This window comes from Dendropsophus ebraccatus, chromosome 9 (assembly GCF_027789765.1).
Source record: "Dendropsophus ebraccatus isolate aDenEbr1 chromosome 9, aDenEbr1.pat, whole genome shotgun sequence".
NCBI classification, from domain to species: Eukaryota; Metazoa; Chordata; class Amphibia; order Anura; family Hylidae; genus Dendropsophus; species Dendropsophus ebraccatus.
Genome location: NC_091462.1, coordinates 89,494,409 through 89,518,817, shown reverse-complemented (window position 1 = coordinate 89,518,817; position 24,409 = coordinate 89,494,409). Strand labels below are relative to the sequence as shown.

General features: G+C 49.1%; 2 protein-coding genes across 6 annotated transcripts in view; one reads left to right on the top strand and one right to left on the bottom strand.

The window, feature by feature from the left end:
- TECPR1 (tectonin beta-propeller repeat containing 1) overlaps positions 1-15,950 on the bottom strand; it is a 61,608-nt gene extending 45,658 nt beyond the window's left edge. The window contains exon 1 of one of the 5 annotated variants that reach the window (XM_069983814.1): positions 15,883-15,950. In XM_069983814.1, the coding sequence (XP_069839915.1) occupies positions 15,883-15,932 (50 nt within the window). In that variant the 5' untranslated portion in view covers positions 15,933-15,950. Of the gene's footprint in view, positions 1-618; positions 810-3,003; positions 3,110-15,882 lie in introns of those variants that run through there. The other 4 variants (XM_069983809.1, XM_069983813.1, XM_069983811.1 and 1 more) reach the window with 4 other exon arrangements.
- BRI3 (brain protein I3) lies at positions 13,805-23,663 on the top strand. Its single transcript, XM_069983816.1, has 3 exons — positions 13,805-14,055; positions 19,745-19,850; positions 23,115-23,663. The coding sequence occupies exons 1-3, from the start codon at positions 13,887-13,889 to the stop codon at positions 23,245-23,247; spliced, it is 408 nt and encodes a 135-aa protein (XP_069839917.1). The 5' UTR covers positions 13,805-13,886; the 3' UTR covers positions 23,248-23,663.
- The last annotated feature ends 746 nt before the right edge of the window (positions 23,664-24,409 follow it).

Sequence of the window (24,409 nt, the reverse complement as noted above, 5' to 3'; positions counted from 1 at the left end):
CCGGGAGCCTAATCATTAGAGGGACGGGGAAATGAGCGGCCAATGGCAACGTCCCTCAGGTGGTGGAGGTTTCATTCAAGGGGTTATCCAGCGCTGCAAAAACATGGCCACTTTCTTCCAGAGACAGCCCCACTCATGTCTCCAGTTGGGGCTGGGTTTTGCTGCTCAGTTCTATTGAAGTGAATGGAGCTTAAAGGGGTTCTCCAACGCTACAAAAACATGGCCACTTTCCCCCTACTGTTGTCTCCAGTTTGGGTGGGGTTTTGAAACTCAGTTCCATTAAAGTAAATGGAGCTTAATTGCAAACCGCACCTGAACTGGAGACAACAGTAGGGGGAAAAGTGGCCATGTTTTTGTAGCGCTGGATAACCCCTTTAATTGCAAACCGCACCTGAACAGGAGACAAGAGAGGGGCGGTCTCTGAAAGAAAGTGGCCATGTTTTTGTAGCACTGGATAACCCCTTTCAGTCCTATGATATGTAGAGGCACTTCTGGCCGTGTGAAGTACAGCAAACTACAACAAAGACCCATTCACGTGAATGTAGTTATACTATGGGGGTCACCAATCCCATCCTACTGATATGCCATAACATTACAGGATGATAATTCATGTGCCACCTGGATAACATCACTGCATTACAAGGCAATAAGCTGTGAAGAAAAGAAAAGGCTTTTAACGTGTCTGGATTGTCAGCTCCGATATAACAGAGGCTGAGGACACCACGGCGGTCACCGGGCCTCCCCTGTATACCGGAGCAGGATTACCGAGAGGCAGAGACGCCCTCACACTACATAACATATGTGCTATAGGAAATACTGCAACAACTTACTAATATACACTAGAAGGAGGGGTTGCCCATAGCAACCAGTCAGGATGCTCCTTTTATTTTCAACAGGGCCTGTAAAAATTAAAGCTAAAATCTGATTGGTTGCTGCAGACCCCTGCTTCACTTTTAAATGTACCAATTTAACCCCTTAATCAACATTGCTGCCATATATTTTAGTGCATAACGCTGCAGACATAGCCAATGAAACCCAATACCCACGTGGTGTTTTTGGGTTTGGCGTTTTCCAGGGCACTTATGTCCGAGGGGAGTCTTGTGCTTCTGAGGGGGGGGGGCCTTATGTGTCTGGGGGGAGCCTCACACTTATGAGGGGGGCCTCACGCGTCTGAGGTGAGCCGCACATATATGAGGGGGGCCTCACGCACCTGGGGGGAGTCTCGCGCTTCTGAGGGGGGCCTTATGTGTCTAAGGGGAGCCTCACACGTCTGAGGTGAGCCGTACATATATGAGGGGGCCTCACGCGTCTGGGGGGAGTCTTGCGCTTCTGAGGGGGGGCCTTATGTGTCTAAGGGGAGCCTCACGCGTCTGAGAGGGGGCCTTTTGTGTCTGAGGGGAGCTGTACATATATGAGGGGGGCCTCACACACCTGAGGGGAGCCTCACGCATCTGGGGGGAGCCGTACATATATGAGGGGGGCCTCACGCATCTCGGGGGAGTCTCGCGCTTCTGAGGGGGCCTTATGTGGCCATGTTGGATGCGTCTGCCTGCTCTTTGTCCTCTGGGACATGTGTATAACATTGCCGGATGAGCACAGGAGATTGTTTATTTGCTCCAACATGGATTGTATTCCCCAAAGTGTAGGATAATAAACTATATAAGTGTAATGGTCCATGGTAACCGTATTATACCAGCACAATGCCGAGCACCAGGCCACGTGATGTCTCAGGTCCTGAGACTGCAGGGAAGGACACACAATACTGTAAAACAGATTGTCAGACATCAAAATAAAACACTATATCTAAAATGGCTTCCATCAGTAAGGCTCTGTTCACATCTGTACTGTCATGTGTTTTTCTGGTCTGTCATAGGATCCATCACATGATAGATGCCGACGGAGCCCAGCCAACCATGTTAATTTATACAGAAATCCCCTGGAGACCATTATTTTAATGGGAAGAATTGAGCTGTTATGCTAAGCTCTTCTTCCCCTGAGACATGATGGAATCTGTGCTGAAGCCTCCAGTGCAGATGTGAACAGAGCCTTAGAGAGTCCTGTGACTAAAGCTACTGTGTGCCAGCTGATGCCGCCCTTCTCTGGCTATAGATGTCAACGCAAACTTCAAGACTGTGCTAGATTTATTATTTTCAGCCACTAGGACGTAACTGGCAATGGTCGATCATATGAAACATCAACCCCTATACATTATACCAGGCTGGGGGGGTGAGGGTCTGAAATATAGGGACCTATCTGATCAAGAGAATGGAAGTCCATTGTCTCCTAAGCGAATAGGACGGCAGTGTGCATGCTCGACCACCTCTCAATTAGGCCACCGAACATCATTGAGTCCTAAAGACAGCGATATAAATGGTGGCCAATCCACTCCTTTCACTTGGGGGTCAATAGACCTCTGTTCTACAGATCAGTGGGGGCCTCTGCAGTTGGACCCCTTTAAATCCGCTACTTATCCTGTGGATGGGGTGGGGGGGTAATTTTCAATACTGGGATAACCCCTTTAAGTCTGACCTAAGCTCCGCCCCTTCTAGACACTTTCAAAACTATCCAGCACAGTGCAATCGGAGTCTTAAACACCTAATAAATCTAACATATGGCGCGTTGAGCAGTTTGTTTAACGCAAATGAAACTGAAAACGCCTTTATCCTTCATTGTGTAACTAAGAAGGCTCTAATAACAGTGGAGTGTACAGTCTGAACATGATGGCTGTGTACTGCTATATACTGCTATATACTGGTGCTCTCATTCTCCCATCTCTTTTCAAAAAGTTGTGGCTGTAATTACACAGAGTGGCCAGAAGGGGCGCTATAAAGCATGCGTAAATACTCGGCCATATGGGCAGACAGCTCATCTTCATTAACCCTTCCTAGGCCGGAATGTTCTGCAATGAAGCAAGCATACGGTGGGAGCACACATAGGCCAGTCCCCTACTACAAGAGGCCGCACGGCGGCGGAGGTGCCCGTGCCCCGATGCCCGCTGCTTACCTTGCCGCCCCTGGCACGATGACACGTCGGAGGGGCCGCTCACATACACACACTCCCAAGATGTTGATACAGCGCAGCCATTGCTCTGCAGTCCCCCCTCCCTGGAGCTGACACGGGGGCGGGATAACTCCGAGCAGTGAGCTCTGCTATTAGCTGAAGCTATATCAGGCTGCGCTGTGATTGGTGGAAAGGACGTCCACGTCAAATTAGATGACAAAAACAGCCGCACGGTGTGGTTGTACCTGGAGAGGATAGTGCACCGGGTAGGGGAGGCTGAGGAGTAGGGAGGAGAGAAGAGGGCTCTGTCCCTCACTGTATACAGGGCACATACACCGGCTGAGGAGCGGGCAGGAGAGGGCTCTGTCCTTCACTGTATACAGGGCACATACACCGGCTGAGGAGCGGGGAGGAGAGGGCTATGTCATTCACTGTATACAGGGCACATACACCGGCTGAGGAGCGGGGAGGAGAGGCCTCTGTCCTTCACTGTATACAGGGCACATACACTGGCAGAGGAGCGGGGAGGACAGAGCTCAGTCCTTCACTGTATACAGGGCACATACACCGGCTGAGGAGCGGGGAGGATATGGCTCTGTCCTTCACTGTATACAGGGCACATACACGGGCTGAGGAGCTGGGAGGAGAGGGCTATGTCATTCACTGTATACAGGGCACATACACCTGCTGAGGAGCGGGGAGGAGAGGCCTCTGTCCTTCACTGTATACAGGGCACATACACCTGCTGAGGAGCGGGGAGGAGAGGCCTCTGTCCTTCACTGTATACAGGGCACATACACCGGCTGAGGAGCGGGGAGGAGAGGAGAGGCCTCTGTCCTTCACTGTATACAGGGCACATACACCTGCTGAGGAGAGGGCTATGTCATTCACTGTATACAGGGCACATACACTGGCAGAGGAGCGGGGAGGAGAGGCCTCTGTCCTTCACTGTATACAGGGCACATACACTGGCAGAGGAGCGGGGAGGACAGAGCTCAGTCCTTCACTGTATACAGGGCACATACACCTGCTGAGGAGCGGGGAGGAGAGGCCTCTGTCCTTCACTGTATACAGGGCACATACACCTGCTGAGGAGCGGGGAGGAGAGGCCTCTGTCCTTCACTGTATACAGGGCACATACACCTGCTGAGGAGCAGGGAGGAGAGGAGAGGCCTCTGTCCTTCACTGTATACAGGGCACATACACCTGCTGAGGAGCGGGGAGGAGAGGCCTCTGTCCTTCACTGTATACAGGGCACATACAGCGGCTGAGGAGCAGGGAGGAGAGGAGAGGCCTCTGTCCTTCACTGTATACAGGGCACATACACCGGCTGAGGAGCGGGGAGGACAGAGCTCAGTCCTTCACTGTATACAGGGCACATACACCGGCTGAGGAGCGGGGAGGAGAGGGCTATGTCATTCACTGTATACAGGGCACATACACTGGCAGAGGAGCGGGGAGGAGAGGCCTCTGTCCTTCACTGTATACAGGGCACATACACTGGCAGAGGAGCGGGGAGGACAGAGCTCAGTCCTTCACTGTATACAGGGCACATACACCTGCTGAGGAGCGGGGAGGAGAGGCCTCTGTCCTTCACTGTATACAGGGCACATACACTGGCAGAGGAGCGGGGAGGACAGAGCTCAGTCCTTCACTGTATACAGGGCACATACACCAGCTGAGGAGCGGGGAGGAGAGGGCTATGTCATTCACTGTATACAGGGCACATACACCTGCTGAGGAGCGGGGAGGAGAGGCCTCTGTCCTTCACTGTATACAGGGCACATACACCTGCTGAGGAGCGGGGAGGAGAGGCCTCTGTCCTTCACTGTATACAGGGCACATACACCGGCTGAGGAGCAGGGAGGAGAGGAGAGGCCTCTGTCCTTCACTGTATACAGGGCACATACACCGGCTAAGGAGCGGGGAGGACAGAGCTCAGTCCTTCACTGTATACAGGGCACATACACCGGCTGAGGAGCGGGGAGGAGAGGGCTATGTCATTCACTGTATACAGGGCACATACACTGGCAGAGGAGCGGGGAGGACAGAGCTCAGTCCTTCACTGTATACAGGGCACATACACCTGCTGAGGAGCGGGGAGGAGAGGCCTCTGTCCTTCACTGTATACAGGGCACATACACCTGCTGAGGAGCGGGGAGGAGAGGCCTCTGTCCTTCACTGTATACAGGGCACATACACCGGCTGAGGAGCAGGGAGGAGAGGAGAGGCCTCTGTCCTTCACTGTATACAGGGCACATACACCGGCTGAGGAGCGGGGAGGACAGAGCTCAGTCCTTCACTGTATACAGGGCACATACACCGGCTGAGGAGCGGGGAGGAGAGGGCTATGTCATTCACTGTATACAGGGCACATACACTGGCAGAGGAGCGGGGAGGAGAGGCCTCTGTCCTTCACTGTATACAGGGCACATACACCGGCAGAGGAGCGGGGAGGAGAGGCCTCTGTCCTTCACTGTATACAGGGCACATACACCTGCTGAGGAGCGGGGAGGAGAGGGCTCTGTCCTTCACTGTATACAGGGCACATACACCTGCTGAGGAGCGGGGAGGAGAGGAGAGGCCTCTGTCCTTCACTGTATACAGGGCACATACACCGGCAGAGGAGCGGGGAGGAGAGGCCTCTGTCCTTCACTGTATACAGGGCACATACACCTGCTGAGGAGCGGGGAGGAGAGGGCTCTGTCCTTCACTGTATACAGGGCACATACACCTGCTGAGGAGCGGGGAGGAGAGGAGAGGCCTCTGTCCTTCACTGTATACAGGGCACATACACCGGCTGAGGAGCGGGGAGGAGAGGGCTCTGTCCTTCACTGTATACAGGGCACATACACCGGCAGAGGAGCGGGGAGGAGAGGGCTCTGTCCTTCACTGTATACAGGGCACATACACCGGCTGAGGAGCGGGGAGGAGAGGGCTCTGTCCTTCACTGTATACAGGGCACATACACCGGCAGAGGAGTGGGGAGGAGAGGGCTCTGTCCTTCACTGTATACAGGGCACATACACCGGCAGAGGAGCGGGGAGGAGAGGCCTCTGTACTTCACTGTATACAGGGAACATACACCTGCTGAGGAGCGGGGAGGAGAGGGCTCTGTCCTTCACTGTATACAGGGCACATACACCTGCTGAGGAGCGGGGAGGAGAGGCCTCTGTCCTTCACTGTATACAGGGCACATACACTGGCAGAGGAGCGGGGAGGAGAGGCCTCTGTCCTTCACTGTATACAGGGCACATACACTGGCAGAGGAGCGGGGAGGAGAGGGCTCTGTCCTTCACTGTATACAGGGCACATACACCTGCTGAGGAGCGGGAAGGAGAGGGCTCTGTCCTTCACTGTATACAGGGCACATACACCGGCTGAGGAGCGGGGAGGAGAGGGCTCTGTCCTTCACTGTATACAGGGCACATACACCGGCTGAGGAGCGGGGAGGAGAGGGCTATGTCATTCACTGTATACAGGGCACATACACTGGCAGAGGAGCGGGGAGGACAGAGCTCAGTCCTTCACTGTATACAGGGCACATACACCGGCAGAGGAGCGGGGAGGAGAGGCCTCTGTCCTTCACTGTATACAGGGCACATACACCTGCTGAGGAGCGGGGAGGAGAGGACTCTGTCCTTCACTGTATACAGGGCACATACACCGGCAGAGGAGCGGGGAGGAGAGGCCTCTGTCCTTCACTGTATACAGGGCACATACACCTGCTGAGGAGCGGGGAGGAGAGGGCTCTGTCCTTCACTGTATACAGGGCACATACACCTGCTGAGGAGCGGGGAGGAGAGGGCTCTGTCCTTCACTGTATAGAGGGCATACACCGGCTGAGGAGCGGGGAGGAGAGGGCTCTGTCCTTCACTGTATACAGGGCACATACACCGGCTGAGGAGCGGGGAGGAGAGGGCTCTGTCCTTCACTGTATACAGGGCACATACACCGGCTGAGGAGCGGGGAGGAGAGGGCTATGTCCTTCACTGTATACATGGCACCTACACCGGCTGAGGAGCGGGGAGGAGGGGGCTCTGTCCTTCACTGTATACAGGGCACATACACCTGCTGAGGAGCGGGGAGGAGAGGGCTCTGTCCTTCACTGTATACAGGGCACATACACCGGCTGAGGAGCGGGGAGGAGAGGACTCTGTCCTTCACTGTATACAGGGCACATACACCGGCTGAGGAGCGGGGAGGAGAGGGCTCTGTCCTTCACTGTATACAGGGCACATACACCGGCTGAGGAGCGGGGAGGAGAGGGCTCTGTCCTTCACTGTATACAGGGCACATACACCGGCTGAGGAGCGGGGAGCAGAGGGCTATGTCCTTCACTGTATACAGGGCACATACACCGGCTGAGGAGCGGGGAGGAGAGGCCTCTGTCCTTCACTGTATACAGGGCACATACACCGGCTGAGGAGCGGGGAGGAGAGGACTCTGTCCTTCACTGTATACAGGGCACATACACCGGCTGAGGAGCGGGGAGGAGAGGGCTCTGTCCTTCACTGTATACAGGGCACATACACAGGCTGAGGAGCGGGGAGGAGAAGCCTCTGTCCTTCACTGTATACAGGGCACATACACCGGCTGAGGAGCGGGGAGGAGAGGCCTCTGTCCTTCACTGTATATAGGGCACATACACTGGCTGAGGAGCGGGGAGGAGAAGCCTCTGTCCTTCACTGTATACAGGGCACATACACCGGCTGAGGAGCGGGGAGCAGAGGGCTCTGTCCTTCACTGTATACAGGGCACATACACCTGCTGAGGAGCGGGGAGGAGAGGCCTCTGTCCTTCACTGTATACAGGACACATACACCGGCTGAGGAGCAGGGGAGGAGAGGAGAGGCCTCTGTCCTTCACTGTATACAGGGCACATACACCGGCTGAGGAGTGGGGAGGACAGAGCTCAGTCCTTCACTGTATACAGGGCACATACACTGGCTGAGGAGCGGGGAGGAGAGGGCTCTGTCCTTCACTGTATACAGGGTACATACACCGGCTGAGGAGCGGGGAGGAGAGGCCTCAGTCCTTCACTGTATACAGGGCACATACACCGGCTGAGGAGCGGGGAGGACAGGGCTCAGTCCTTCACTGTATACAGGGCACATACACCGGCTGGGGAGCGGGGAGGATAGGGCTCTGTCCTTCACTGTATACAGGGCACATACACCGGCTGAGGAGCGGGGAGGATAGGGCTCTGTCCTTCAGTGTATACAGGGCACATACACCTGCTGAGGAGCGGAGATGAGAGGGCTCTGTCCTTCACTGTATACAGGGCACATACACCGCCTGAGGAGCGAGGAGGAGAGGCCTCTGTCCTTCACTGTATACAGGGCACATACACCGGCTGAGGAGAGGGCTCAGTCCTTCACTGTATACAGGGCACATACACCGGCTAAGGAGCGGGGAGGAGAGGCCTCTGTTGTTCACTGTATACAGGGCACATACACCGGCTAAGGAGCGGGGAGGAGAGGCCTTTGTTGTTCACTGTATACAGGGCACATACACCGGCTGAGAAGCGGGGAGGATATGGCTCTGTCCTTCACTGTATACAGGGCACATACACCGGCTGAGGAGCGAGGAGGAGAGGCCTCTGTCCTTCACTGTATACAGGGCACATACACCGGCTGAGGAGCGAGGAGGAGAGGCCTCTGTCCTTCACTGTATACAGGGCACATACACCGGCTAAGGAGCGGGGAGGAGAGGCCTCTGTTGTTCACTGTATACAGGGCACATACACCAGCTTAGGAGCAGGGAGGAGAGGGCTCTGGCCTTCACTGTATACAGGGCACATACACCTGCTGAGAAGCGGGGAGGAGAGGCCTCTGTCCTTTACTGTATACAGGGCACATACACGGGCTGAGGAGGGGGGAGGAGAGGGCTCTGTCCTTCTCTGTATACAGGACACATACATCGGCTGAGGAGCGGGGAGGAGGGGGCTCTGTCCTTCACTGTATACAGGGCACATACACCTGCTGAGGAGCAGGGAGGAGAGGGCTCTGTCCTTCACTGTATACAGGGCACATACACCGGCTGAGGAGCGGGGAGGAGAGGCCTCTGTCCTTCACTGTATACAGGGCACATACACCTGCTGAGAAGCGGGGAGGAGAGGGCTCTGTCCTTCACTGTATACAGGGCACATACACCGGCTGAGGAGCGGGGAGGAGAGGGCTTTGTCCTTCACTGTATACAGGGCACATACAGCGGCTGAGGAGCGGGGAGGAGAGGGCTCTGTCCTTCACTGTGTTCTTACAGGGCACATACACCAGCTATAGCCTACACATTATACCACCTTATAGCACAGCATTGCTGGGGTTATCCATTACACATTATTAGATTATAACATATGGAAGTTTCTAGAAGTATAGAGGACGCAGGGCCTCTCCTGTCATGGGGGGCAGATTCTCTGGTGCATGGGGGATGGCACCATCCTCCCTGACATTTTGTTAAAGGGGTTATTCACCCCCCAAAAAATCTACTAGTGCCAGGTATTTGTAATTTACTTCTATTACTATTCCAGTACTTATCAGCTGCTGTATGTCATGCAGGAAGTGGTGAGTATTTTCCAGTCCGAGGGTGGATTCACACTGAGGAATCAGGGCAGATCACCTGCCACAGATTCCGTCGCTCTCTCCCGCTCACATCTCCGCCCATGTCACAGACTCTATTCTATGGTTGGGCAAATTCTGACGTCCGCCCATAGAATTGTCAGTTCTTTGGGCAGGCGGCAGAATTCGCCCTACCATAGAATGGACTCTATGGCATGGGTGGAGATGTGTGTGAGAGCGAGCGACAGAATCCGCAGCAGGTGATCTGCCCTGGTTCCTCAGTGTGAAGCCACCCTGACGCAGTGCTCTCTGCTGACACCTCTGTCCATGTCAGGAACTATCCGGAGCAGCAGCAAATCCCCATAGAAAACCCCTCCTGCTCTCCAGACTGGAAAGAATATACCACTTCCTGCAGGACATGCAGCAGCTGATAAGTCATGGAAGTATTATTAGAAGTAAATTACAAATCTCTGGCACTTTTTGGCACCAGATTATTTGAAAGAAAAACATTTTTGGTGAACAACCCTTTAACCCCTTCTGGACCTGGCTAATTTTTGGTTTTGCGCTTTTGTTTTTTCCTCCCCGTGTTTAAAAGGCCATAGCGCTTTGCAATGGCAGGTTAATTTTTGCATAAAGTAGGCTGCAAAACCAGAAAAAAATAAAATGTGTGGTGAAAAAAACTAACTTTTTTTAAGTTGGGGAGGTTTTGTGTTTGCGTCGTTTGCCGGTTTGACTTGTTATTTATGTTCCTCAAGTTGTTACGAATACAACGATATGTAACTTTTATATTATTTGATGGCTTTCAAAAAATTAAAACCTTTTTAAAAAAATAAATGTTCCTTAAAATCACTCCATTATAGCGCTTTTATCCTTTGGTCTATGGGGCTGTGTTAGGTGTTACTTTTTGCGCCATGATGTGTTCTTTCTATCGGTACCTTGATTGTGCATATACGACTTTTTAATAGCTTTTTATTACAATTTTTCTGGATGATGCAAACAAAAATGCGCAATTTTGCATTTTGTATTTTATTGCGCTTACGCCGTTTACTGTGAGAGATCAGGAATGAAATAAATTAATTGGTTGGGCAATTACGCACGCGGCGATACCATACATGTTTATTTATTTTTATTTTAAAATGGGGAAAGGATTCAAACTTTTATTAGGGGAGGTTTTTTTTTTTATTAATTAAAAAAAATATATATATTTTTTTACACACATACGACCTTGGGGGACTTCTAGTATGACTGCTCTGATCTCTCATTGAGATCTATGCAGTATAGATATACTGCATAGATCAATGAGATAGGCATTCTATTGCTCTTGGCTGCTGCAGCCGAAAACAACAGAATGCCGAGTCGGGATCAGTGCCATTACTGCGCAGACCCCAGCCAGGTGAAGATGCGGGGATCGCTTCTTCGCAACCACGCCCATCCCCTCTCTGACTGAATGCCGCTCATCCCCTCTCTAACTGAATGGCCCCACCTGCATGAGGACGTACAGTTACACCCTCATGCGTGAACGGGTTATTTTTTATTGTCACTGTGTCACTGTCGTTTCGTTTTTTTTTTTTTGCAAAAATCAATAGTACAGAAACTTTGTAATTGGGTTATTAGGCAAATATGCCATTATCTGCATTCAAAGTAGACTTTCCCCAGCCCCCCCTCTCTCTCATCTCTCAGGGGGCAGAGAACAAAGGATTTCACAGCGGGACCTATGTGAAAGCGGTATTCAGAGGTCAGATAGGTCAGTGCTGTGTCGGAGGAGATTGCCCGGTGATGTAGCTGTAAATTAACTCTTTGTTGTCCTGTTTTGGTGCCTCATCTTCCTCCTCTCCTCTCCATAGACAATCATGAAGACAGCCGGGAGAGCTTAAAACTGCTTTTTTATTCAAAAAATGCATTTTTCGGCTAATAAACCCAATTACAAAGTTTCTAAAAAAATTTAAACGACAGTGACAAGTATTGTATTGTCCCCCAAAAGTTACACAAATCACCAACATACACTTATTACAGGAAATGCTTATAAAGTTCTTTTTTTCCCTGCACTTACTACTGCATCAAGGCTTCACTTCCTGGATAACATGGTGATGTCACTTCCTGGATAACATGGTGATGTCACTTCCCGGATAACATGGTGATGTCACTTCCCGGATAACATGGTGATGTCACTTCCTGGATAACATGGTGATATCACTTCCTGGATAACATGGTGATGTCACTTCCTGGATAACATGGTGATGTCACTTCCTGGATAACATGGTGATGTCACGACCCGACTCCCAGAGCTGTGCGGGCTGTGGCTGCTGGAGAGGATGATGGCAGAGGGATGCTCAGTGTCCCTCCAGTGCCCTGTGTCCCTCAGTGTCCCTCTGCCATCCTCCTCTCCAGCAGCCACAGCCCACACAGCTCTGGGAGTTGGGTCGTGACATCACCATTTTATGTAGTAAGTGCAGGGAAAAAATAACTTTATGTGCATTTCCCATAATAAGTGTATATTGGTGATTTGTATACATTTTTGGAGGCAATACAATATTTTAATAAAAATTTTCGCTGGACTTCTCCTTTAACTATAAAGACAGCAGCCGCCTCACCGCGCACCCTGGCCTCTCTCTACCTCCTTCTGGTACTGCAGTGAGTGACATCATGTAACTTCCGCATGACGCAGTAGACGCGCACCTCTACCAGCAGAGGTACAGGCCTAGTGGCTCAGCTAATTACTTTGTTTTTTTTTATTTTATTTTTTTGTTACTTTACAGGCAGAGGACAGAAGACCAGACTACCTCGCAAAGAAGATTTGCGCCGGGGGCATTTTATTTCAATAAAGATCTTTTTTCTTTTTATTTGAGTAGTAGAAATAGTAGTAGAAGCCATCTAATAGATGGTGTCCATTACTAGAGATGAGCAAACCTCAGGCATGTTTGGGTTTATCCTAACCTAAAGGCCTTAGGATGCAGCTCATCTCTATCCACAAGCAAGCATTAGCCCCTAGAATGGCTACCACTAACCCCCCCCCCCTCGCCCCAATCCTTTATTTACCCTATACCCACCGCTACCAGGGGCACTGGGAAGAGTTGGCTGGTGTGGTACTTGGAACGTCACAAAATGACAGTGCAGGTCTGGGTGGCAGCAGGCAAAATAAATGGCCCTTGGCATCCTGATAATGTAATAAAGGGGGGGGGGGATTAGTGTCATACTAGGGGCTAACGTTAAGTCTCGGCTCAGTAATACCGTGTTTCCCCGTAAATTGGGCAGTGTCTTATAATAAAGGGAACCTGTCCCCTCCCCCCCCCCCCCCCCCGTGCCAGGGTTTAAGGCCGCCCGACCCCCCCCCCCCATCTCGCCAAGTCCTACTCCTGGAGCCAGTCCCGGGACAGAGATATCCTTGACGGAAGCCCGGCCCGAGATGAGTCCGACGCCCATAGAGAATGATGGCTCCATTCATTCTCTATGGGCATCGGACTCATCTATGCAGCGGGTGCGCTGGGCTTCCGACAAGGATATCTCTGTCCCGGGACCGGCTCCAGGAGCAGGACTTGGCGAGATGGGGTAAGAATCCGGGGCTCTAGCGGGGGGTCGGGCGGCCTTCACCCCAGCATGGGGGGTGACGGTTTCCCTTTAATTTTTGCTCCCAAACACGCGCTGTGTCTTATTTTCAGGGGATGTCTTATTTAAAAAGGAAGAAGAATACTCCCCAAAGTCCTCGGTAGATGCTGTAGTGGGACCCCTGGGCGCACCGTGACCTCGGGTGTGCAGAGTGACGCTTGGAGGGCGGTATTGACCTAAATACAAGTCACCTGCTTTGGACCTGTGATTTGGTTAGGCAAGGTGTACACAGTGACTTAGACAGGGGCAGAGGTCACGTGACCCCGTGTCACTGCGAGGGTCATGGTGCATCGCCACTAGGTAAACTAAGCGGGGTCATAGTGCGACACACGAGTGACCATGGACGTGACCTGACAGTCACAGAAAATCCTTCAGGACTCAGATCACGCACTTCAGTGCTGCATGTCCAGGTGACATGTCTGCTGTGAGGGGCCATGCTCCCTAATCCAGGAGGCTTTCCCATGATGTCACCTCACTACACCACCTCTCCTCCTGTCATTAGCCACCGTCCCCCGAGCACAGACATTAACTCTTTCACGCTTTCCTATTCCACAGAGTAACAGGTAGAGATGCCGCGGCTACTGGGCTACTGTCCCTTTAAGAGGAGCTTCCTGTCGGGGAGAGTCAGGCAGTTGGGAGCGGTCACATGACCCGAGTCTTGTGACTGGCCGCACACAGCACAGCGCCGAGCACATTGGGAGGGAGCAGCTGGCCCCGGGAATCAGCATGGATAACAAGCCGCTCCTGCAGGACCGACCGCCCGCCTACAGCCCGGCCGTCACCGGGGGCTACGAGTACGGGCAACCGCAGCAGAACTACGGGACCATCCCGGGAGCACAGACCGCAGCCCCCACCGTCTACCAGCCTCCGCCTTACCCCTACCCCACGGGCACGGGTGGGTATCCCTACACAGCATCCCAGACTGGGCTGCTCCAGCAACTGTAATAGAGAACTACTACCCCCAGCATGCACTGGGAGCAGCAGTTGCCGCCACGGCAGGCTGGGAGTAGTAGTTGCCGCCAGGGCAGGTTGGGAATAGTAGTTGCCGCCAGGGCAGGCTGGGAGTAGTAGTTGCCGCCAGGGCAGGCTGGGAGTAGTAGTTGCCGCCAGGGCAGGCTGGGAGTAGTAGTTGCCGCCAGGGCAGGTTGGGAGTAGTAGTTGCCGCCAGGGCAGGCTGGGAGTAGTAGTTGCCGCCAGGGCAGGCTGGGAGTAGTAGTTGCCGCCAGGGCAGGCTGGGAGTAGTAGTTGCCGCCAGGGCAGGCTGGGAGTAGTAGTTGCCGCCAGGGCAGGCTGGGGGTTGTAGTTGCCGCCAGGCAGCTGCCTCCAGTTGATGCTGGGAGTAGTAGTTGCCGCCAGGCCATGCTGGGAGTAGTAGTTGCCGCCAGGGCACGCTGGGGGTTGTAGTTGCCGCCAGGGCAGGCTGGGGGTTGTAGTTGCCACCAGGGCAGGCTAGGACCACTGCTGGAGAGCCATTGGGTTGTGCAGCACTGCAATAAACAATCAGTCCATGTAATATATCCTGTTCTCATCTATCTGTCTGCTGGGAGTTGTAGTCTCACAATAGTTGGAGAACAATTCCTCCTGTTAGCTATCTATCCTAATTCTCTACCTTTCTATTCCTCTCTCTCTGTCTCATCCCTCTATTTGTACCTATCTTCCCGCTGGGAGTTGTAGTTTTCCATCAGCTATTCAGTCACTGGTTGAAGGTATCTCTCTATCTCTCTCTGTATCCATAGAGCTACCTATGTTATATCCGTCTCCTTCTATCTATAGCATTTGCCTGTCACTTCCTCCTGGTGTGTGGCCATAACATATCCATGTGTATTTCAGCCGTGCATCAGGAAGAAATATACACTGCAGTTCCTGGTGTGAACTGTGGCGCCTATTCCACTACAAACAATGGGACGTGTATTACAGAATATACTTGGATAGTGCCCCATGTGAACTTGCCCTACAGACGGCGGCCATTTTTGGGCCAATTTTGTGCTATTTATAGGAGGCTGGATAGTTTTGTATACTGGATAGCATGCAGTGGTGGTGAGAGGTGCGTAGGGGGTACTGCTATGGCGCACACAACAACTGGATCCTAGAGGTTCTATTGCCCCAAAGCCATTCTTTGGGGATCTGAGTTCAGCTCGGGGGGGGGGGGGGGTCTTTTAATCCAAGATCTGTCCTGGGGTCCGTTCAGCAGGGGATGCAGTTATTGTCATAAAAACAACTTTTAGGGTACAAACACACACCGTATTCGCAGCAGATCTGCAGCAGATTTGATTCAGATTGTGGGTACAGTCGCTTTAAAGGGATTTTCCAAAAATATCAGCTTATCTGGATCAGAGCTTGCATGCAAAAAAGCAGGGAAGGGTGGTGGGTAAGGGCCGAGCACTACATGTTCCAACAGCGGTGTCAGTGAACCAGGGAGAACTGGCTGGAATCCCACCCCTGACTCCGCCAGTCTTTGGGGGGTCTCAGTTGTTGGATTGATTGTCCTCAAATGTGTGATCTATCTAAAGGGGGTTTCCGGAATCTATAGATAATTGTTTTTTTTTTTAAACATAAAAAAATTGACCTGTTATAGTGAAATGTCAAAAGGTTTAATTGGTTGGTGTTTCAGTGGTGAGACCCCTGCAGATCAGGAGAAGCGAGCCCCTAAGTGCTTCACTCCATTGCTCTATGCAGGGAAAAGCTTATAATGGGGCCATCTAGAGAAGCTGAAAGTCAGTACCTGGGAGCTGGGGAAGTGAACTGCTTCGGCTTCTCCTTCTTCCTGCTCATTCTACTGATCGTGGGGGAATCGGCTCCAAGACCTCGACTGATTAAAATGTTTGTCAAAAGTTTTTTTTTGTCCCCCCCCCCCCCCCCCCCCCCCTAAATTCTGCAGTGCCATTCTCACATGACAGTCATTGATCCCAGCGCTATCTGCCTGTACGTATAGCATGTGACTGCTGGTGCCAGTGAATGTCTGCAGCATCATGTGAACAGCGACATCATCACCGCAGGCTGTGGCGTAGGATTTAGGAGTTCTAGTTTTATCCTAGTTCCATCTTGTACGTGAACTTCTTCAATGTTTCTGTAACCCCCCTTAAGATAGGCCATGGAGGAGCACCTGGAGAACCCGTGCTGTACTACACAGACAACCTATTAAGGGTACAGTGTAATGCTTAATGTCCCCTGTGGTGGCGCTGCAGGGAAGCTAATACATTTTGATTGTACCTCCAAATGGAACTCAGACAAGGACCAAAGCCCCTATAACATGGCACGATCAGAGGGAGCAAGGGAGCGGTGACTTGTCAGGTCAGCTCTCGCTTGCTCCTCCTTCCCTGCTCGCTGCTATTGCACGCCCCAACAGCAAGCGGGTAAGTGCAGGGGGGGCGCGGGCAGCCCATAGAAGATAGCCACGGTCTGCTGCGATCGCTCCTATTGCACAGAGGGTCAGCTGCAGATCGTTGCTATCATTGTCTTTCAACATGTTGAAAGACATTAAAAGACAGCGATCAGCCGACATTGTGCATGTCAGCTGATTGTTGCCCTTTATTACACAAAGCGATTATTGGCCCTAATGGCCGATAATTGGCTAAATACGTCCGATAATCGCTATGTGTCATAGGGCCTTAATTAATAGAGATGAGTGAATCTGAAGCACACTGATTCATCTGAACTCGAACGCTTTATTGTCAGTGCCTGAAGAAGTTGGCTGCAGCCTATGGCTGTATCCAGGTTTTCCAGGACTCCCTAGGGCTGCATCCAACTTCTGCAGCCACCGGTACTCACATGCCGAGTGTGCACGTTTGGATGAACCCGAGCGTGGTCGAGATTCACACATCCTTAATGGCCACCTTTAGCGTTAGTTGGCAATCTATTTCCCAGGCTTCTGCTGAGGTATAATGCATTAGAAACATTGGCGCTCAGCTGGAACCACTGTATGTACACTGTAGCATACACTATGTATGCTGTATGTACACTGTAGCATACACTATGTATGCTGTATGTACACTGTAGCATACACTATGTATGCTGTATGTACACTGTAGCATACACTATGTATGCTGTATGTACACTGTAGCATACACTATGTATGCTGTATGTCCCCTATGGTGGAGATTTATCAAACATGGTGTAAAGTGAAACTGGCTCAGTTGCCCCTAGCAACCAATCAGATTCCACCTTTCATTCCTCACAGACTCTTTGGAAAATGAAAGGTGGAATCTGATTGGTTGCCAGGGGCAACTGAGACCGTTTTACTTTACACCCTGTTTGATAAAGCTATCCATATGTATGCTATATGTTCACTGTATGTCTTAGTTTGGGTAATATAATGTCCGCTAATAATTATATAAACAGAATAAGATGGCGTTTGTACTTCCTTAAACTACTCTGTGTCTGTGGTTTTGAGGTTTGTACAGAACGTGTTTTCATTTCTGCTGAAATCTGAGCAGAATCACCTCTGTAGTATCTAAAGCCGAGACCCCCTGGGCGGGGTAGACTACTCTGCTACACACAGGAGACACTTTGGGAATCTGCCCTCTTCTAAAGGGGTTTCCCAGAGCTGGCAGGGGCTCCTATATATTATATCCAGAACCTGGTATTTCCACTAATGCCTATAGTACAAAGGTCTTTCCTCTTATAGCTGTATAACATGCATGATAATGAAGGGGAAGCGAGAACCAACCTGTCAGGTCAGCCCTTGTTCCCTGTCGGCTGACCGTGGTTTTCTAACATGCGTTGTTACACCAGAAGATTATTGTCTGGAAATGCCGGTACCTCCCATAGTTGTTTGGTGACTATATTAGGGAATGGTCATCATACCCACCGATGTTAGTAGAACAGTAGTGGCCACCAGGGTTTAGTATATGAGCCCTCTCTTTATGAGTATATGACTTTTTTTTTTGCATTCATGGTTCTCTTTATATATTAGGACTTTGTGTACTAGTTTAGGGCTCCTTTATTGTACTGTGTTCTGTATGATCATCACACAAGTGAGATGACGTTGGTTATATCTATGACACCAGCGCTATTTACTAAGTGTCATTTCCAGTAAATCCTTTGACTTTGGATGTCAGAGCATTATCTCACATCATGTGAACTTTGGCTGTCACATGCTCGATGTGGAGACAGTCCAATGTGATCCCTAGCTGAAGAGTCTCTCTATTCATCCCTCCTGAGCTGATACAGATTAATAAACTTATATAAATATCTACTATTGACCTATGCAAAAAGCTCTCCTCCAGAAGAAAGAGAGGGCCACTTGGCCACAGGTCTTCTGTATACTCCCAGATGTGCCCATAGGCCCCCTGATATTGCAGACACAAGAGGTTATCCCCTATCCTGTGCATGGTAGATAAGTAACTGCTTGGTGGGTGTTAGACAGCTGTACTTCTACACGTAGCCGAATTCAGTGCTATGGAAAATTTGGAAGTCTCATAGAGAAGAATGGATTGCTGATACTCCATTCCCTCTGTAATGCATGATGTCTGGTGGTTAGATCTGATGGCCCCTATTACGGGTCTGTGGCTGGCATTTTAGTGCCAAGCAGAAGTAGCTTCTCAAGTGGCAGATGTGGGTGAGAAATGCCGCCTACCGTCATGTATCTGTATCTTGTAGCGCAGGTTCTCCGCCACAGTCACTGTAAATTACTGTAACACGTTGACTGCTAAATGTTTGTCATGTTAATATTTAACTTCCTAACTGTGTGACTGGCAAATACATGGAAATTGTTACTAATAGCTGTTTATAACAGATGGGATCTGCTGTACCCGGGAGATTTATACATATGAATCATGCTGAGAATTCCCATACATATGTGACGGATGAATCTGAACTGAGAATCTCTATATATTATCACAGATGTCTTAAAGGGATCTTCTTACAGATTTTATCATACAGTGCTGCGCTGTTGTGTCTAGCATCCTAATGGAGCCTGCAGCACAGGTGTGAACAGAGCCTTAGCTCTTAGTTACTCTGGTAAAAAAATTCAAATCAACTGGTTTCAGAAAGTTATATAGATTTGTAAATTATTTCTATTTAAAAATCTCAAGTCTTCCAGTACTTATTAGCTGCTGTATGTCCTGCAGGAAGTGGTGTATTCTCTCCAGTCTGACACAGTGCTTTTTGCAGCCCCATCTGTCTGTTACAGGATCTGTCCAGAGCAGGAGAGGTTTTCTATGGGGATCTGCTGCTGCTCTGGACAGTTCCTAATATGGACAGCAGAGAGCACTGTGTCAGACTAGAAAGAATACACCACTTCCTGCAGGACATACAGCAGCTGATAGTACTAGAAGACTTATAAAAGATTTATAAATAGATGTAATTCACAAATCTATATAACTTTATGGTTCCATGGTTTTATGGTTTAAGCCACATTCAAAGAAGAGGTACAGAGTAAGCAAGCTTCCACCCAAGTGACTTTATGGTCCTCCACTGTATGAGGAAATACTCCCTAAAATGTAGTACAGATGTGTTCTCCTGCAAGGTCTAGATGAGGTTGGCAGTCGGGACAGCTTCATAATCTGCAATTTATAGTCGTGTGTGACATGTTATATAGGTTAGTAACCTGATGTTATAATGGGGACTTTTTTTTTCCATTTTAGGATTTATTGCCCCGCCACAGCCGGCCTACCCCAGCACTTACACTATTATCCAGCAGCCAGCAGCAACTACTTCTGTGGTAGTGGTCGGAGGGTGTCCAGCATGCAGGTAATGTAAGCTATATACCAGTGATTATCTCCCTTTGCCTGTTTGTACTTCAGTCCATGTGGCGCTGCTGCTCTGGTCTTCTCTGCTGGGTCTGCTTACTGCCTGATGACGTACTTGGATGCTCTGTAGCCATTCTGTTCTCAGTGGTAGTCTGCTCTAGTGGGGGTCAGGCATGTCATCCCTGCGGGGAAGTAAGCAAAGGCCACAGGGAGGACCATAGCAGCTGCACTGGACTAAACAGGGTTATAACAGGTGAGTATACTCTATTTTATCACAGTATCTGTCTGGAAAAAAAAAATGTTAAAGGGGATTTCCAGACACAGCATGTGTACTACAGTGCTGGGGCTGCTATGAAAGTGAAAACTCCTACACGCCCACCTCACGCTCTATAGGCCACCCCGCGATGTTTTCCAGCTGCTGGTGCTTCTTTTATTTCTGAGATGAACTTTTCTTGGCAGTGACAGCCTGCTCAGCAATGTCACACCTAGGTCCGTGGCCGAGCGGGGCGCCACTGCCGATATTAGTCCCACTTAAAAGTAGAAAGAAGAGCAGAGAGCCAGAAGATATCATGTGAGTCCTAGGGGAGCGAGGTGGGTGTGCATTGTTTTTTTTTTTTTGTTTTTTGTTTTTTTTTACATAGCAGCCCCAAAACTATATTTAAAAAAAAAAAAGTCCCGACCCATTTTTTGTTTAGCAAGTACTGGGGAGGGGAAGGAAAAGAAATAAAGTGCTCTTACCTCCTCCGCTCCAGCGCTGGTGGCAGCATACCGCCCCTCTGGTCCTTAGGTCCCCAGCGGCTTCCTGGTCTAAGTGGGGACCCAGATCGTGATTTGTTAGGCCGAGGCACGACCCTGCTATGCCCGCTGGCTGGCTGAGTGACCTCGTACATCACGATCTGGGTCTCCACTCAGATCAGGAAGGGGCTTGGTAAAATATTTGTATCCAGAATACCCTTTTGAAAAGTTTTAGATAACTCCTTTAAAGGATACTAATTCTCCTTAAGGAGAGTCGGTCAGTAAGGGTGTGATCCCTACTAAACAAAGGGGAAGAAGCTCTAAGCTGAGCCCTGTGCTCCTTTGTCTCTGATCCTCTTTTCTTGGGAGCCGAGCCTGTATAGATTTGTAGAAAGTCTCAGACATCTTCTATGAGTCCATACACTGCTCACACCACTCTCTGAGGAGAACAGAGCAGAAACAAACAGGCACAGGGCTTTTCATATTGGCAAGTGGTTGGGGTGTTAGCACCTAGCCCCCACTGATCAAAACTTCTCATGTATGTCAATGAAATGTTAGACGTTTGTCATGCTTTTTAGGCCGTGTTCTGAAGCTTTAGTTTTACCAATGTTAATTCTGCTTCAGAATGATCATGTGACAACACAGGACTCATCCACTTGTGCTGAACTATTTTCTAATTTTGGCAAAATTCTTGTGACACTTGCGCTTTATCAACGTCTGTGTCCTCCTTGTTACCCAAGTGCAGTCATGTGGCCGAGGTTTGTGCAATCTCTGTGCGGTCAGCTGCTATCATTCTTTGCAGTCACTTATGTTTAGTTACTTGCCCACCAGGTACTTTGAGTACTCGCTATCCAAATAAAAAATGATGGCGTAATGTATCCATGGATGAGTGACAGGGCTTTCAGAACACTACATTCCCATATACATATTAAACCCAGACCTGTCTAATTAAAACATTTTTTTTATTGGTTTCCATGTGTCAATGATATGACTTTGTATGGAGCTATGAATTTTTAAGAGATTTCTTTTTTGTGTTTCTTATAAACTCTTGTGCAATAGTAACTTCTCCTAATGGCAGAAGTGTTTGGTGGCTTTCCATAGATACAACACGTACAGCCTGTCTGCTGTCACTCCATGCACTCCACTAAATATATACCGTCAGGTTATGGTCATATGATGTGAAGTGCATTGTAAGGAGACATGAGGAAGAGGTCATGGTGTTTCTTGTTTTGTTGTAATCATGTGAGTTCCTGCATTATGTGTATGACTCCCACAGGCTGCTATGTGGTGGTAAGGAGAAACTTGGGGAATATGTTATTATTGTTTTGCGGGTACATGCAAAAAAAAAGGCTGTACAGTACAACAAGTGGATGAGATTTTGAAAACCTTGTTCACACATGACAGATTTTAGGACATGCACCATATACATTGAGGTCTAAGGCAGAAATCCAACATGACCTTGTAGTCTTTGTGACATGACTAAAGTTTCCATGTAGCCCTAGCCCAAAAAACCCAGTCAGTATATTTTTTTCAAATCAACTGGTTTCTTAACGTTTTATATAGATTATAGATGATCATAAAGCTATGTAGATTATATAGAATTACAAATCCATATAACCTTCTGAAACCACTTGAATTGAAAGAAAAAGATTTTACCTGGAGTACCCCTTAAGGCTATGTTCACTGTTTTTGAGCTATAAACGAGACCCACCTCCCAAAAAATAATATATATTTTTTAATATTGCAGTAGCAATAATTTATACATTTCAAAAATACAACCCCCCCCAAAACCTAACTGACTCAAAAACAGCAGAAATTTTTAACCATTTTTTTTTTTTTGCAAAATTTTTCAGGCTTAAAGGGGTAGTGCAGCGTTTAAAAATTATTCACTAAATAACACTCGCATTACAAAGTTATACAACTTTGTAATGTGTGTTATGTAAGTGAATGGCCCCCTTCCCCGTGTCCCCCCAGTATACTCACCAGATTACTGTCGACCCCGGCCATCATCTTTGGGAGGCCGGACGGACCGCTCCAGCCGTCCCCTCCTCTGCCGCGTCATCAGCTGCTCAGTGGCGATTGGCTGAGCATAAAATTTATATATTTATATTTATATGGTGGGGCCTTTGGAAACAAAAACGCTACACCTGGTTGCCCTGCAGCTTCCATTCGACTCTTTGTCCCCCAGTCTTCATTCTGCTTCTGAGACAAGGGCTCTGAGCAGGACCTGCCTACTCAGCCAATCGGGCCGATACGGGGCACTGTTGTAGACCGTGACTGGCATATCTGAGTATAGGTGTTTTTTCCTATGTTTCAAACACCTCATGCATTTTTATAAATTGCTGGATAACCCCTTTAACCACCAAGCCACCTATTTCTATATATATGACCCATGTCTGCCTATGTATTATTTACTCCATTCAAATAAGTATAATTGCATTGTGGGTAAAAGTACAGAGGGTTCACATATTTATTTTACAAAAGCCATGTGGTATTTTCTGCTAACATTGTGTTTTCTGGACTTTCTCAGGGTTGGAGTTTTGGAGGATTCCTTCACCTGTCTGGGGATCTTCTGCGCCATCCTATTCTTCCCAATTGGAATCCTGTTCTGTCTGGCTTTGAGGCAACGAAGATGTCCAAACTGTGGAGCCACTTTTGGTTAAGAGGATCAAAAGAGACAGCAATTTGTATATCATGCCCTTCTCAATCCCCTCTAAATGCACAATCCTTTTTCTTTAATTGAATAGCTTCATTGTATGTGGGTGGTGATACAGTATATCTTTCTGTTCTGCATAGGGTGGGAGGGAGAGCTCTGTGCCATAAAGACACGTGGAAGTGCCAGGCTTCCGTATACCAGTGCCTTCAGAGACTGTACCAAGATCCCGGCTCTGCCCTTTGCTCATGTCATATGAAGACAAGTCCCTGTCACTTGTGTTCACCTTTATTTGTATATATATTAGAGTCAGACCTATTTCAATCTGTAAGATGTCTTTGGAAAAAAAAAATTATTTTATAGTAAAAAGCAGCACTGTGATAAATCTAAAGGTTGTCATCATTAAAATGAACAAATGATCTATTATACCTTTGTACTGCCACATCTCTTTGACTTTGAAATTCTGGAAATAACTATAAAACAGAGACTAACTTTCCACTATCTAATAGTGTGGTCATATATGCACATAAGCTTCATGGGAGGGGAGCCTGTTCTTGCAGATCTGGTTCTCCAGCCCTCTACCAGGAAGCTGGTTTATTTTCACTGCTGGTGACATACTATAAGAAGTTCTCACTGATCCTCCATGATCCTTTATATTTTTCTGTATTGGTCCCATCACAGACCTGGGGTCCATTGCAGTGACACCTTCCAGAGCACACTGCTGCAGCCATCTTTTTTTAGTAGAAAATGTATTCCTTTTTTATTTTTAATAACTTACATTCTCTTAGGCTCACAAGATCTACTACCCTCCCTGAAAGCATAAACTTGTAGCTATCAATAACTGATTAGGACCACCCCGTGGACTCTTAAGCCAAGAGTGAGCAGGAATTCAGATTTAGTAAGTCAATTTAAGAGAGATTTCCACCAACTTTGCATTTGGCCCCAGGTCTTACTTGATCTCATCAGAATGACTTTCATTGTACAGGGGTGGTGACTGCTGTTTCAGCTGTTCCCTAATAGATTTATGAGGCTTTGTGGTCATGAGATAAAGTGGTACTGTCATTTATTTAAACTTTTCACATGCAAAAAGTTAGTTCATATTGAGTCCTGATAGTGGCTAGTGCGGGTGAAGCCACCGGTTGCACACTTCACTTCCTAGTTGCCCGTAAGAT

Excerpts from the sequence above, each read along its gene's own strand:
- BRI3 (XM_069983816.1), top strand. The coding sequence starts at position 13,887 with ATGGATAACAAGCCGCTCCTGCAGGACCGACCGCCCGCCTACAGCCCG. Across the intron at positions 14,056-19,744 it reads CCCCTACCCCACGGGCACGG|GATTTATTGCCCCGCCACAG; the intron begins GTGGGTATCCCT and ends TTTCCATTTTAG. Across the intron at positions 19,851-23,114 it reads GGAGGGTGTCCAGCATGCAG|GGTTGGAGTTTTGGAGGATT; the intron begins GTAATGTAAGCT and ends GGACTTTCTCAG.